Here is a 15,250-nt window from a genome sequence, read left to right as displayed (position 1 = left end):
AAAAAAAAAGTCCATGTCGGACCCCACCATACTACAACTTCTTTCGCTGCTCACTTCCGATTCCAATCAGCGAGTTCGATCAGCCCTGTTGAGGCTCTGTGACCTTTTACTTCAGACTGTACTCAATTCCAGACGCGACTTGATCCTTTTTTGAATCTGAAGTCTTTTTACTGGCTACTAAAGTCTGTCTTGTCGATCTCATTACTTTGACTCACCCTGCCATGCTCCGCATTTGACTACGGCCATGCAGCCTCCAGAGGGTGCACCGGTAGACCTGGGCAAGGCCCAGGTTCTTGACAGTGTTCCTAAGGTGATCAAAGAATTGAAGTTTGGTGTCTTGTACGCAGACCACTCACATGATTTGTCGCGAAACTCTGTCGCAGACTTGATCGCTAACGAATGATTGCGTTCCTAGAACCAACGATGATATCGTCGGCCAAGCGGTGGTGGAAGTTTCCGACCGAAAGTTTTTCGACTTGGACCAGGCCCGAACGGTCGTCGCCAATGGACCTCTCGACCAACGCATGGGTATCTCGAACAAGACTGACGCTTGCGCAACCTGTGGAAATAACCTCAAAGACTGCAATGGTCATTTTGGTCATGTAAGACTAGTTTTGCCATCTTTCCATGTCGGTTACTTCAAGCGTGTTATTGGCATTCTCCAAGAAATTTGCAAAGAATGCTCAAACATCCTGCTCCCCGAAGCGGAGCGCCGTACCTTCCTCCGTGAAATGCGCCGTCCGGGTCTCGATAATCTGCGGCGAAACCAGATCGCCAAACGCATCAACGAACGGTGCCGAAAAACTCGTGAATGTACATACTGCGGTGCGATCAACGGCGTCGTAAAAAAGACCGGAACGAGCGCCCTCAAGATTACCCACGACAAGTTCCGTGCATTCAATGCCTCGACCTCTGTGAAAAAACAAACCCCAATCAGTAAAGATGTCTTCGACAACTCCTTCCTCGAGGCGCGAGGTGCCAATCCCGAGGTGGAGAAACATTTCAAGAAAGCACAGGATGATATGAACGCCCTTCGCGTACTCAAGCTGTTCAAGAAAATGTCCGATTCCGATTGCGAGCTTATTGGAATGAACCCGAAAGAAGCACGCCCGGAGATGTTCTTGTGGCAATTCATTCCGGCCCCTCCGGTTTGTATTCGACCCTCAGTGGGCCAAGATGGCGCATCTACCGAAGACGACTTGACTGCTAAACTGGGTGACATCGTGCAGAGCAATATCAACCTTAAGAATGCTTTGCTCAAGGGTGCTCCTGTTCAGACAATTATGGAATGCTGGGACTACATGCAGCTTCAGATCGCTGTCTACATCAACAGTGATGTCCCCGGTCTTAACAAAGCCGACCTCGGAAAGCCTATTCGAGGCTTCGTTCAGCGCCTGAAGGGAAAACAAGGTCGTTTCCGTGGTAATTTGTCAGGAAAACGTGTTGATTTCTCTGGCCGAACCGTCATTTCACCTGATCCGAATTTGCGAGTCGACGAGGTTGCAGTTCCAGAGCTTGTAGCAAAGAACATGACCTATCCTGAGCTTGTGACTCGATACAATAAGGAGAAGCTGCAGCAAAGAATTATTAATGGCAGCAACAAGTGGCCCGGAGCGAACCTGATCATTAAAAAAGGAACTGGTTTCAAGCAGATGCTGAAGTACGGTAACACCGCGTGGATGGCTGATCAACTCCAAGAAGGTGATATGGTCGAGCGTCACATCGAAGATGGCGACATTGTGCTCTTCAACCGACAGCCTTCACTCCACAAGCTCAGTATTCTGTCTCATTTTGCCAAAGTCCGTCCCCACAGGACTTTTCGACTGAATGAGTGTGTTTGCAACCCTTACAACGCCGATTTCGACGGAGACGAGATGAACCTTCACGTCCCTCAAACAGAGGAAGCCCGAGCAGAAGCAATGGAACTCATGGGTGTGAAGAACAACCTGGCCACGCCTAAAAACGGAGAGCCCATCATTTCTGCCATCCAGGATTTCATCAGTGCTGCCTACATTCTTAGTAGCAAAGACAATTTCTTTGACCGTGCCTCTTTCTCCCAAATCTGTCTTTACATGCTTGGTCCAGAGACCAGGTTTGACCTTCCGCCACCGTCTGTCCTGAAACCCCAGATGCTCTGGACTGGTAAACAGGTGTTCAACATCCTTATGCACCCCAACAAAGACGACCCTGTTCTGGTAAATTTGGATGCTGCTTGCCGTGAGTTCAAACAGCCCAAGGATGGTCGCCCGAAGGACTTGGACCCCAATGATGGCTGGTTGGTTATTCGTAACTCAGAGGTCATGTGCGGTGTGATGGATAAGTCTACAATCGGTTCCGGAAAGAAAGATAACGTCTTCTATATTATGCTCAGAGATTTCGGTCCACCTGCAGCAGCTGAGGGCATGAACCGTTTATCAAAACTGTCTGCCCGATGGTTCACCAACATCGGTTTCTCTATTGGTATTGGAGATGTCTACCCCAGCGCAGGACTGGTTCAGTCCAAGAACGACTTGGTAGAAGCAGCATATGCCGCTTGTGACGAAGTCATTGCTCAGTATAAGGCAGGCACTCTGGAAAAGTACCCTGGATGTGACGAATTGCAGACCATGGAGAACCAGCTCTCCGGTATTCTCAGTAAGGTCCGTCAACAAGCTGGTGACGAGTGTATTCAGCAGCTCAGCAAGTACAACTCGCCCTTGATCATGGCAACTTCAGGATCCAAGGGTTCCAGTATCAACGTGTCCCAGATGGTTGCCCTTGTCGGTCAGCAAATTATCGGTGGTCAGCGTGTACAGGATGGTTTCCAAGATCGTACCTTGCCGCATTTCCCGAAGAATGCTCGTCAGCCTCCCTCAAAGGGTTTCGTTCGCAACAGTTTCTTCTCCGGCTTACAGCCTTACGAGTTCATTTTCCACGCTATGTCTGGTCGTGAAGGTCTGGTCGATACAGCTGTCAAGACTGCCGAGACCGGTTACATGTCTCGTCGTCTGATGAAGTCTCTTGAAGATTTGTCATCCATGTATGATGACACCGTCCGTAACTCATCTGCTGCCATCGTTCAATTCCAGTACGGTGATGATAAGTTGGATCCCGTGGATATGGAGGGTAAAGCCAAGCCGGTCCACTTCGATCGGACTTTCATTCACTCCGAGTCAACAACATACAACAACGACGAGCCCAGCTTGTTGCCAGCTGAAATGATGGACATTTGCGAGAGCATGCTTGCAAAGGAACGTGCTAAGCTCACCCGCAAGGACTTGATGGGCAATGTTCTTGGGTATATGGACCGCAGTGACCATGGTGTCGACCAGTTCGAGAGTGCGCGTGACTTCCTGGACTCAATTCAAGAATACATCGAAAAGAGGGCTGATAGATTGATCTCCCGGGGTGGTGATATTGACCCGTCTGATCAGCGGAGCCGAAAGGCTCTGGATCACACAGGCAAGCTGACGGAAACTACTCTGAGGGCCTTTATCACTGCCTGTTTGTTGAAATATAAACGGGCCCAGGTCGAGCCAGGTCATGCTGTGGGTGCTGTGGGTGCCCAGTCTATCGGTGAACCGGGAACACAAATGACATTGAAAACTTTCCATTTTGCTGGTGTCGCCGGAATGAGTATCACTCAGGGTGTTCCCCGTATCAAGGAAATTATCAACGCCTCGAAAGAAATCAGTACGCCAGTCGTGGCGTGCGATCTCGTCACCAAAGATAGCACCATCGCTGCTCGTATTGTGAAGGGCCGAATTGAAAAGACCTTCTTGCGCGATATTATCCATTCCATCACGGAGTTCTGGACCACCGACGATGCCTATCTGAAAGTCATCATTAACTGGAAGACAATTGAGGACCTGTCGCTGGAAATCACGACGCCGCAGATTGTGCACGCGATTAAAACCCACAAGCGCTTCAAGGGCAGCGATCTGAAATTCTCATTCAAGCAATCCTCAATCAAGGTCCACATGGATCTCGATCCAGCCACCAAGGCATCTCTCTCTAAGACCGAGGTTGCAGCCACGAGCATCGATCCCTTCTTGCGTCTGAAACATCTCAAGCGTCATTTGCCTAATATTCAAATCTTAGGTCACCCGCGTGCCACCCGTGCTATCATCCGTACAGACGAAAAGTCTACCACCAACACACTACTCGTGGAAGGTTATGGTTTGCGGGAGTGCATGACTACAATGGGTGTGGATGGTTTGCACACCAAGACCAACAACATCATGGAAGCCCGAGATGTTCTGGGTATCGAGGCTGCTCGAAGCACAATTGTCGTGGAAATTAGTGAGGTCATGAAGGACATGGACATTGATCCCCGTCACATGCAACTTCTGGCAGACGTCATGACCTACAAGGGCGAAGTGTTGGGTATTACTCGATTCGGTTTGGCCAAGATGCGTGACTCGGTGCTTCAACTTGCTTCCTTCGAGAAAACCGCCGATCATTTGTTCGATGCCGGTGGCCTTGGTCGCACCGATCTCATCGAGGGTGTTTCGGAATGTATTATCATGGGCAAGACGGTATCATTGGGCACAGGTGCAATGGAAGTTGTTCGTAAGCTCAACTTCTATGAAGGCCAGATTGGCCCACGGAAAACGGTCTTTGAAGACGTTTGGACCGAGCATTGTGAGGCGCCTTTGACCAGGCGACCTAAGAGGAAGGTCCGGTGAAGTCTGTGACACTGCATTAATCTCGGCGTTAAGAGAATTTGGCCTTGCGGATAAGGCTTGTACATGTACCTATCAGGGAGACTACTGGCGATTCTTCTATGAGCGTTAGTTGACTTTCAATGACGATATCAATATTGAATTCAATTCCTTTTTTTCCCTTCGGATTAGGGTTTTTATATACTTGGATGCCATAATTACAGAAGCACAGAGGTGCATACATATGTATGTAACCACGGGAGCTAAGTATATACCCCATGGTACTAATATGATTTGGCCTAATATTTTCTAATGCAACCTAGTGCTATATCTCAAATATCCCAAAAAAGGATTTCAAGGTGTGGATTGGATAGCGATAAAAGGTTGGGTGTGTGCGGGCGTGAAGCTAATTTCCAATACAACTGTGGAAGATCCAGGTACACGCTTCTCACAGGTTATATTCAAATATTGAATACATACATACGGATGTATGTAGCCTTACATAAAAGTCCACAGCATAGCAATTCAACGGAATGTCCCGGATTCCGAATTCGCAGAATCACCAACACTTTCAAGTACCTTTTCTATCTGCCTGACAGCACAACTAACAAACAACGCCACCAACTGGAAACAAAGTCCCAGAGCAAATCAGAAGTATCTCGGGGAGATCAAAAATAGTTTTCAAAGAAAGGAAACGAAAAATGAACAAAAAGAGGGCAATCAAGAAAACGCATATACGGAGTGACCAAAGGATCTAACCGCCCTCCAATCAGCATCGTGAAACCCCTGCAGTCATGGGATATTAGGGGTTTAACACATCTCGAGTTCGTTTTTCACCTGTTGGCCTTGACCTCATCCGGCCAAGCGCCACACCCGCAGTTCTCCATTTGTGAGGTGTCTTCGTGTTTCTTTGTTTCCATTAATTAGACTGTGAGAGCCTTTATCTACCGGCGTTGGGTCGCACTTATTCTTTCACTTCTCGTATAAGACCTCCCCGACCTCCCCGGAAACCCGCCGGATTCAATCTATGAGATGGATCCTAGTGATTCAAAATTCGCTAGGAAGCGTGAAATCCGAACACGGGCCCCCACAGCTTGTCAAACCTGTCGACTCCGCAAGACTCGATGTGACAACGCTAGACCGACCTGTAGCTATTGTGCCGTACAGCAAGTCGAGTGCCACTATCCCGAGACTTCACCACAACATAACCAGTAAGAATAGATCACTATGAAATGAGGACTGAAGATTAACTTAAACCATAGAGCCGGCATCGATCCCGGAAACCCGTCCAATCATGAGGTTATGCAGCGGCTGAACCATATCGCCGGGTTGCTAGAGGATCTCAAGTCTGAAGGCGGCTCCACTAGTTCGTCGACTCGCTCACTCAAAGAGTCCTTCATTGAACTGGCCATGCAGACTACTAGTCCCCTCGCAGACCCATTATCGGGGAATAACCCACATGGCAACATAGGTCTCGACGACCGGGCAATTGAACATGATCCCAAAGTTCTTTATACGGCCAGCTCCGGGGAGCACATGCTTCGATGGCCCATCTTCAACAAGGTCATTACCGAAGCCGAGAAGCATATCCGTTCCTTTCTTCTTGATTCGCTCGACAACCAGCCCCAGATCTTGCAACCACCTCGGCAAGTGGGGTTCGGACACTTTGTCGATGAGATTCCCATGCTCTGCAAAAAGTACTTTACATTATGCCACCGGCGAAATCCGATAGTCGATGTTGAGAACCTAGACCGCTATGCTAAGGAGGTTACTATCCAGGGTCTTGGATGGGACGGCCCATCATGTCAAGTGGTATGTTGCATGAAGCTGCAGGAAAGTCTCTCACTTAGCTCATTTACTCTCGTATAGCTCCTAGCATGCGCCTTAGCCTCATGTACATCCTCTCAATTTGTCCCACTGGGGAAAGATCAGATCCCTTCCGATTTGGACACCTTTCCATTGCCACCCATGCCAGACGCTAACCTGGATTTGGCCGAGACATACTTCCACGCTGCCAAGCAAAGATTTGGCTTTTTACACACCTCTCCCACTGACATTCAATGTTTTCTCCTTGCAGGAAGCTACCACAGACATGCCGTGCGTCCTCTACAGGCTTGGTTCTGTTACCAGCAGGCATCATGCAGATTAGAAGTTCGTCTGCGGTCGCTGTGTAGAGAGCAATGGACCGCAGATGACAACTATCATAATCTAGAGTCACGTTTATATTGGTCTTGTATTCAAGCGGAACAGTAAGATTGCCATCTCGACAGAATCAACATCAACTAACTGTCCTAGTGAGATGCAGAGTGAACTCCCTCTCTGGAGCAGTGGTCTCGAGAGCCTGGGCTACTCAGACCAGTTTCCCAAGCTCACACGCAAGGCGCCTACATCATATGACCAGATGGAAGACGACGAAGGCCTTGCGGTCAAATCAGCATTTGAATTAGACGACAGCGAGGAAGAAAGAGGCTGGAAATTCTATATTGGATCCATCTGCAACCGCCGCACGACAAACGATCTCCTCGAAGACATGTGGCGTAACGGGGAGAAAGGCTGGACGAAAGACATTCCTGATCTTCTACAAAGAACTGGCGCAGCTGAACATGTAGTCTCATCCTGGTAAGAGCCCCCACTCGATCCAAATCAAAGCCTACTGACCTCCGTCCCCGATCCAGGTACCAGATCTCCCTCGCCGGGATTCAATCCCAGGAAGACAGTCCAAACCTAAGTTCACAGAAAGACAACCCAGACCTGAGATACCTGTTCCGCGGCCGCTACCACATGGCACTAGAGAGGATCTACCGACCAGCGTTCTACCTAGCAATGCACTACCATAACATGCCAACGTTCCTAAAATCCAACCATAAAATGTGGGGCGATGTGTTCTCCATCGCGCAAAAAGCAATCGACAACTGCGCTGAGCTGATTCCAGGCTACTGGTACCAGTTCCGCCATGAGTGGATTTGGAACGTGATACGGGCCACCTTCGGATGCGCTTTGCACATCATTGGGGCGACGCTGTATCAACTGGAAGCTGTTCGGACGCCGGGAACGTGGCAGGTTCGGATCCCGGGTAATTGGGCTGCGTTGGTAAGGCTTTCCATTCGTACGCTGAAATATTGGTCGGCTGAGTCCAAGTCCATTGATGTGGAGGTTATGCGGTCTACGCTTGAGAGGATGTATCAAGGGACTTGTCGACTGGCTAAAGTGAGACCGGAGCTTCATCTTATCTGATAGTTTGGGGGTTCTGTTAATATTATAGCTGGGTTAGGGGCATATCGGCCTCGGAAGTACATAGTTAGGGTTATTGTCAGGCTTACAGATGGGACCATGGGACACCTCTACGTCTGGGTGGTTATATATACTACCTGGGTACGAGAACTTGGTTTATAATAATTTTCAAATTCATGATGTTCTCAAGGCATTTATTTCTCTTGCTTCTGTTCAGCTGTTTTCTATGTTCGTATGTTTTCCTTTCAATCGAGTAGATCTGGCAATTATTTAAAAAATACATATTTGCACTCTTTTGTCGTTGAGCTTTAAACTCATGGAACTATATAACTTACAGAATAGTCAATCCATTGTTACTTACAAAAGACTATATTGTGAGCATTGCTATCAAAGTTGTAGAGCAGCAAATTATCCGTTGTCGCGTATACTCCGGAGCCCCACAACTTTTTCTCACGAACCTCATTTCATCATTTCCAACTGTATTCTACATTCTCTTTCTCACATTCCACAATTTCCCATCATGGAAGACTACAAACCCCCAGCTCTTCCCTTCCCCTTCAGTAACACCACCCCACCACCAACCCTCCTCACCCAAGGCGCAGAAGCCCACCTCTACAAGACCACCTCCCTCAACCCCTCCATTCCCGCCGCGCTCAAGATCCGCCCCTCAAAACCCTACCGCCACCCCATTCTCGACCGCCGACTCACCCGCTCCCGAATCACTCAAGAAGCGCGATGTCTCGCCAAGCTAGTCCGCGAGGGCGTGAGTGTTCCCGCCCTCCTGGCGCTGGACTGGGAAGGCCACGGCGGGGAGGAGGGCGGATGGGGCGGCGCCTGGCTGATGATGGAGTGGATTGATGGGGATGTTGTGCGCGTTGTTCTTGAGCAGTGGGAGTCTTGGATGAAGGCGAATCAGGCGTCGCTGGATGCGGGGCAGATCGAATGCGAGGAGGCTCGTGTGCGCGGCTTGCTGAGGAAAATGGGTGCTGCTATTGGTGCTCTGCACAAGGCTGGTGTCGTGCATGGTGACCTGACGACGAGTAATCTTATGCTGCGGCCATTTGCCGATGCGGGTGATTCTACCGATGACTCGGGCTCGGGCTCGGTGGACGGTGATGTCGTGCTGATTGATTTCGGTCTTGCGTCACAAAGTACGCAGGATGAGGACCGTGCGGTTGATTTGTATGTGCTTGAGCGGGCCATTGCGAGCACGCATCCGCGCTCGGAAGGTTTCTTCGAGGATCTGATTCTTGGTTACCGGGATAGCTACAAGGGGGCGCCTTCGACGCTGAAGAGACTAGAGGATGTGCGACTGCGAGGACGCAAGAAGAGCATGCTTGGTTAAGCCAGTCTCAGACAAATTCTTTTGGAGAGGGATGTACTCTCAGCTATGATTGATTTACAATGAGAAACGCCACGCTTGTCACAACCGATATCCGAACGGTCGCAAAGAAGAGAGAAAAAAAACAGATCATGACCGGTTTTTGACACATTGACCCACGTCAGCCATTGCGAAATAACCCTTGTTCTCGACCACCCCACGATCCTTCACTACTGCCGTGTATTTGACGACCCACTGCGGCTCGACATCACCCTGGATACCGTCGTTGGCATCGGGCGAGGAAGCCAAAATGCCCGCACTTTTCTCTGCAGGACCGAGCAGTTCCCGCGTTGTACCGACAGGAAGAATATCATGGCAATCGTTATGAGTGAGGAGTTGGATCTGCTCTTCCTTCGCATAGAGAATCAAAGACTTAGGCACAACACAGCAGTCCTTAAGATTGATCTGGTCGACCGACGGCTTAACCTGAGTATGGGGCAGGAAACGGGCGAGTCGGTCACAGCCGAACTCAGCAACGCCAAGTTGCGCGATCATGCCCTGCTCGTGAAGCGACTCCAGCACCCGCCACGTCTGCACCATGCTGTCGAAATCGTCTGGTTGCCCGCTGCTTGCATTGTCTTCATCTTCGCTGTCGTCGTCCGCGTCAAACAGGATTCCCGGGAACGACACGATCAATAGATCGATAGACTTCACATGTAGTTCCTTCAATACCAAATCAATTGCTTCCCTAGTGTGTGCGCAGCGCCTTGAAGCCGGGATCCCGGGTAGATAGAATAGCTTCACTGTGATATCGTATTGGTCGCGCTCTTCAGCCAGTCCGGGCTGCGAGAAGTCAATTGCGGGGATATAGAGTGCATCTTCGCTCTGTTGGGTCCATGACGGGTGGACATCAGAGTGTCCATTTGAGTGACCGTTTGCATGCACACCGTTGGGAGATTCGGCCTGTTGCGAGGCAAGGAAATTCGAGCGGAGCGAGTTGATCAGTTCAACGTTGGATTTTTGTGTAAGCGGATGGCGGATGACGGACTGGCGCCCGCCTTGCATAATATTCCTGTCGCGGGTTAATCCTGGCTAGGCGCGCATTCAGTGATACTTACGAGCTGGATAGAATCAACTTCATGGTGACTCAAATAGCAAAATTATGACTGGGTGAATCTATCAGACGAAATCGCAAGAGAAAAGTGGATTGGCGGCGATCAAAAGCCGGAAGTTGACCCCGCGGCTTCTGACAAATCTACTCTTCCTCCGGTTTCTTCTATAACATCAAACATTTCAAGTCTTCGATACTTCAACCCATTTTATATGTCTATATATCTACTAGCTCTAATATAGACCATTCAATCCTCATCAACAGTCGGATCCCAGTCCGTGGGCTCATACTCCCCCGTATCAAGCAACGTCATATCCTCCGCCGTTAACTCAAAGTCAAAGACATCGGCATTCTCCCGAATGCGCTGCGGGGTAGTCGACTTAGGCAGAGGCACGAATCCCTACCAGTGTATTAGCACTTGAAATCAATTCAATCAATTCAATCTCACCATCTGCAAACTCCACCGAATCAAAACCTGCGCCGGCGTCTTCCCATACTGTTTCCCAATAGATGCCAACACCGGCTCGTTAAACCGGGTTCCGTGCGCAAGAGGTGAATAAGCCTCGACAACGACCTTTCGACTCTGTAGCCAATCCACAATGTCCGAGTGGTCCAGCCATGGGTGCAGTTCATACTGACCGACGTCGATTTGGCCGCCTCCGCCGCCTTGGATGTAAGCCTCCAATTCTTCGAGGTGATGAATCCCGTAGTTCGATATGCCTATGGCTTTGGCTTTGCCTTGTAATTGTGCTTCCACAAGTGCGTCCCAGGATCCTAGGCGGGCTTTCTTGCCGCCGTAAGGTGCGTGGATCAAGATGCTGGGTAGGCTGTTAGCCAGTGACCTCTGTAGAGATCTGATACTGGATGAGTCCGCGTATCTCGATCTATCGATATCTCGTAGCTTACAGATCAAAGTAATCTTGCGCCGCTTCGCGTAGACTCGAGTTGATAGCTCGTTTCGCTGACTCGTAGCCCATCGATTCGGGTGGGATCTTTGTTGTAAAGAAGACCTGGGATCGATCCAGCTTGGAGTTCTGGATGGCCTTTCCGCATGGTTTCTCGTTGCGATACATGATCGCTGAATCGACCTGCTCACTATTTAGCTTGTGCACCTAGGTTCGATGGGCACTCCATACATGACGGAACCCAACATTGAGGGCCTCGGCAGTGGCTTTCTCAGTTCCGGATGAGGGACTGCTGGCGGTCAGTTGCATTCAATTTACATTTTGGAGTACTGAATGGAACACACATCATATAGACCTATTTAGCATGTCAGCTTTGTTGAGAATGTGCTTGCGGGGTAACTCACTCCATATCCCAGGACTGGGATCTCATGGCCCGACAACAGCTTATACTTGGATTGAAGAGTCAGTTTAGCAGTCATTTTTGGTGTTTGCTAAATTGAAAAATGAAAATGCCGACAAGATAGGTATATGAGGATGATGAGATCATAAGAGTGGGGACCCCGGGATATTGTTGCGACCCAAATCTGGATTTGTCTGTATCAAAGCACCTGGCGAAGATAATCATGTAGGCAGTTTCAAGTTAATCTATTAGATATGATCTTAATATCACAACTTGTCACCGCTATATACAATAATGTATGACAAGTGTGAGTCAAACAATATTTTGTATAGAATCGTACCATTGGCCCAACAACCTGGCTATATGTATGAACTCTTCAAATGTGCACTCAACTCCCAAGATAATCATTATTAATGGAACCTGCAGGGGTTTTCAAATTCAAATGGTCCAATTACCCCACTCAACGTTGTCTTCTTTGTTTCTACAAGACTTGTGCCATATATTATCATTGCGTCCGTTGTTCTAGTAAAACTTTGGAACAAGCCAGGGCCTATCTACATATTGATAACGCTATACTTGCCTACATATGTACCTACTTTGTATTTACCGATGTACAGATATATCCAATATCTCCTCCTCTCCCGGTCTACTTCTGATTGGAAACACCTTCCACGCACCCTCTCAGGCCTATCGCCAATACATGGCACAACAGTATGGCGAGATATACCGTGTCCGTCTAGGAATGCTGGACATTTACATGCTCAATTTCCCACAAGTATTGAAAGAAATACTCGATAAACAATCCGCTGTCACATTATCGCGGAACTGCTGCATGATCCTTGACGTAAAACAAGTCTAGCACCAAGTTCTATACGTATATCCGCCGATATACCGTGTCGGTCCTAAAGGCTTCAAAGTATGGAAGGATAGTTTCGAGATGGGTGAGTCTGAATAATTTAAATCCACGAAGCATGAGTGCATAATAAAAATGGGAATGCGATGATGTCTGCGACATCCACCAAATCATGAACAACTGCTCCTAGGTGGCCACTCCCGGAAGATATCTCGCCGATGTATTTCCGAGTTTGGCGAATCTTCTTCCAATCCAATTGCAATGGTGGTGCAGATCCCTCCATCCAATGCTTGAGCGACAGAAGTCCGTCTGGATGAAGTTCTGGTTAAGTCTGCAAGCACAGCTGGAGAAGGGCAAAGCACCCGAATGCTTCGTCAGGTAGGTTATCGAATCTGATTCTCAAAAAATGGGTATCACAGAAATGCAAGCAGCCTTTGAAATTTGTGTTTCGTAGTCGGGATATCGGGATGTTTTGAAGAGGGAGTGGGAGGTGGCGCAAATAGAAGGGTATATATTGATGGATATCAAAGTTGATGCGGCAGGGGTAGTGGTAGAAGGATCTAGCAATTTCTGTGTATGCATCGATGTCAGTTTGCAAACGCCCATCTATGCACAGACGACTCCAGGTAGCTGTATTAAATTGTTTTGCATTGTTCTCTCTACCTGGGCTATATATTAGTGGTTCAAGGATCTGGAATGTGACCACCCATATATGTGCATAAAAAAGGAACACCATTTGGAGATGCAGTTATTGCGTGGGTTGTCTCTTATATATTGATATTTATCTACAAAATTTGAGCCTCTACATATATGGACTAAGAGGTTAAAGACGTGGGTCCTTCCAAAACAGGTGGACGAATTAGCGGCTCTAGATCAAGGGCAGCGGGAGAGTGCTATTTTAACGACTTGCTTTTTTTTATGGATCATATGGCGTCTTGACCTTGGGAATAGTAAAGAATGAGGTAGCCGTCTTACCATATAACCCATGCCGCTACCGCGTATTGGTCTGTCTCACCATTCTGAATATATATTTTCTATGTATCTTTTGTATGGGGCTTACATATAAAAGGTACGTGATAAATATGTTTAAGTATCTTATAACATAAAGCAGATTAGAGTAATTAAACTAGCCTATAGTGTCAATGTAGAATTTCTATTATGTTTTAATACTTTGAATATTGATTTTGTTCTAAGATGTAGGTATGTATGCTTTAATGTTTTGTTTTCGAAGGTCGAAAAGAGCCTCCGAAGAGTATTCGCTTTTAAGAATTAAAAAAATTCTAATTATAGCATATTAAAACGACGATAGGATAGTTTATCTACTTACAACTACTTTATATTATAAGATATATAAGAATGTTTATTATGTACCTTTTTGTACCTTTCAATACTTAACCCCCATACAAAACTTTGGAGGAAGATACCTAACATCTGCACATTCAGAATGGTGACCCAGAACAACGCGCGGTACGTCATATGGTAAGACAGCTAATGGGCAGAATAGTGCAGGTGATTACAAAAATTTGTATGTGTTGCTAACCTTCTGAGGCCTCTCTCTCACACTTCCTACCACTTCTTCAATTCTTCACTTATTCCCACCTCTTTCTCCATTTCCCCACCTCCACTTCAGGAGTTACCTTTTCAACCTCTCGTATCAACGAGGTTTTGAATGTGACTGCTACCCCTCTTTCTTTCTTTCTCTCCTTCTTTCTCTCCTTCTTTCTCTCCTTCTTTCTCTCCTTCTTTCTCTCTGTCTTTCACCAGTTTCATTTGCCAAGATGTGGGAATGCGCTACTTGTTATGACGAATTCTATGATCGATCTGACTGCGATGAGCACATGGATGATTACGATCATTGGCGCGAGTGCGAGACGTGCCCTCGTAAATTCCGCAGTAATCAGGCGTGCAATCAGCACATGGATAACTTGCAACATTGGGCTCCCGAGTTTGAGTGTGAGACTTGCACTCGTACATTCTCCTCTCAGAACGCGGCCAACCAGCACATGCAAGCCACAGGACACTACGAAAACTACTGCCGTGATTGTGATCGACATTTTCAGAATGAAAATTGCTACCGCATGGTATGCGGCCTAGCGTTCTGGCCATATGTCGACCTGACTGACCATGTTTACAGCATATGAACTCTAAGCTCCACCGCGGCAAAGGCGTCAATTGCCCATTTTGCAGTGCTGGTTTTGTCACGGCGAGTGGCGCCTCCCACCACCTCGAGAGCGGTGCCTGCCCTGAAGCTGGAAGATGGAACCGTGACACTATTCACCGCGCGATTCGGTCACTCGACACCAATGGTATCATCACAAAGAGACAAATCGAATGGCATGGCGACGAAGATGTCCAGTACGAAGCTACTCACGCCGCGTTTGATGGCGACTTCTGGAGATGTTACATTTGCCAAAAGGGGTTCAACATGGTTCACTCACTGAACGCGCATATCAATTCTCCCGTTCACAAATCGAGGATCTACCACTGCCTTAACAAGCGTGGACAGTGTAACAAAGAGTTCGTGTCTCTCGCCGCTCTGTTCAGTCACTTGGAAAGTGAGTCGTGTGGATACACCCGCTTTGAAAACGTCCAGAATGTCCATCGCCGATTGCACGACGCCGTCCAAGGCCGCCGAATGATCACTGGGATTTAGGCAACAAGTCTGGATACGACGATATGACATGATTTGCTTTGACAGAAGATCGAGAGTCTCGCGGCCAGATTGGTTTCAATTGGAAAAGAACATTGAATTTTCACCATCCATCCCAGGGGAGTTACCACCCGGG

General features: G+C 48.0%; 6 protein-coding genes across 6 annotated transcripts; 4 read left to right on the top strand and 2 right to left on the bottom strand.

Moving 5' to 3' along the window:
• Window positions 1-244: 244 nt before the first annotated feature.
• On the top strand, window positions 245-4,667 carry N7529_009124 (DNA-directed RNA polymerase III core subunit RPO31; the record flags this gene model as incomplete). Its single annotated transcript, XM_057244651.1, has 2 exons — window positions 245-339; window positions 416-4,667. The coding sequence occupies 2 exons, from the start codon at window positions 245-247 to the stop codon at window positions 4,665-4,667; spliced, it is 4,347 nt and encodes a 1,448-aa protein (XP_057096189.1).
• Window positions 4,668-5,945: 1,278 nt separating this feature from the next.
• On the top strand, window positions 5,946-7,877 carry N7529_009123 (uncharacterized protein; the record flags this gene model as incomplete). Its single annotated transcript, XM_057244650.1, has 3 exons — window positions 5,946-6,455; window positions 6,943-7,262; window positions 7,319-7,877. The coding sequence occupies 3 exons, from the start codon at window positions 5,946-5,948 to the stop codon at window positions 7,875-7,877; spliced, it is 1,389 nt and encodes a 462-aa protein (XP_057096188.1).
• A 517-nt stretch (window positions 7,878-8,394) lies between these two features.
• Window positions 8,395-9,219, top strand: bud32 (serine/threonine protein kinase BUD32; the record flags this gene model as incomplete). The annotated part of the gene is made up of 1 exon (XM_057244649.1): window positions 8,395-9,219. One exon carries the CDS (start codon window positions 8,395-8,397, stop codon window positions 9,217-9,219), a length of 825 nt encoding a protein of 274 aa, XP_057096187.1.
• A 126-nt stretch (window positions 9,220-9,345) lies between these two features.
• N7529_009121 (putative gamma-cysteine synthetase regulatory subunit) lies at window positions 9,346-10,336 on the bottom strand (the record flags this gene model as incomplete). The annotated part of the gene is made up of 2 exons (XM_057244648.1): window positions 9,346-10,267; window positions 10,314-10,336. 2 exons carry the CDS (start codon window positions 10,334-10,336, stop codon window positions 9,346-9,348), a joined length of 945 nt encoding a protein of 314 aa, XP_057096186.1.
• A 217-nt stretch (window positions 10,337-10,553) lies between these two features.
• Window positions 10,554-11,690, bottom strand: N7529_009120 (aldo/keto reductase family protein; the record flags this gene model as incomplete). Its single annotated transcript, XM_057244647.1, has 6 exons — window positions 10,554-10,706; window positions 10,755-11,124; window positions 11,213-11,394; window positions 11,443-11,500; window positions 11,556-11,566; window positions 11,616-11,690. The coding sequence occupies 6 exons, from the start codon at window positions 11,688-11,690 to the stop codon at window positions 10,554-10,556; spliced, it is 849 nt and encodes a 282-aa protein (XP_057096185.1).
• A 2,540-nt stretch (window positions 11,691-14,230) lies between these two features.
• On the top strand, window positions 14,231-15,117 carry N7529_009119 (C2H2-type zinc finger protein; the record flags this gene model as incomplete). Its single annotated transcript, XM_057244646.1, has 2 exons — window positions 14,231-14,545; window positions 14,599-15,117. Coding segments are annotated over 2 exons (834 nt in total), but the record flags the coding sequence as incomplete, so codon positions are not given.
• Window positions 15,118-15,250: the final 133 nt, after the last annotated feature.

The sequence above is a fragment of the Penicillium soppii genome (genome assembly GCF_028829465.1).
Source record: "Penicillium soppii strain IBT 18220 chromosome Unknown utg000006l, whole genome shotgun sequence".
Classification (NCBI taxonomy): Eukaryota; Fungi; Ascomycota; class Eurotiomycetes; order Eurotiales; family Aspergillaceae; genus Penicillium; species Penicillium soppii.
This window is presented reverse-complemented; position numbering and strand designations above follow the sequence as displayed.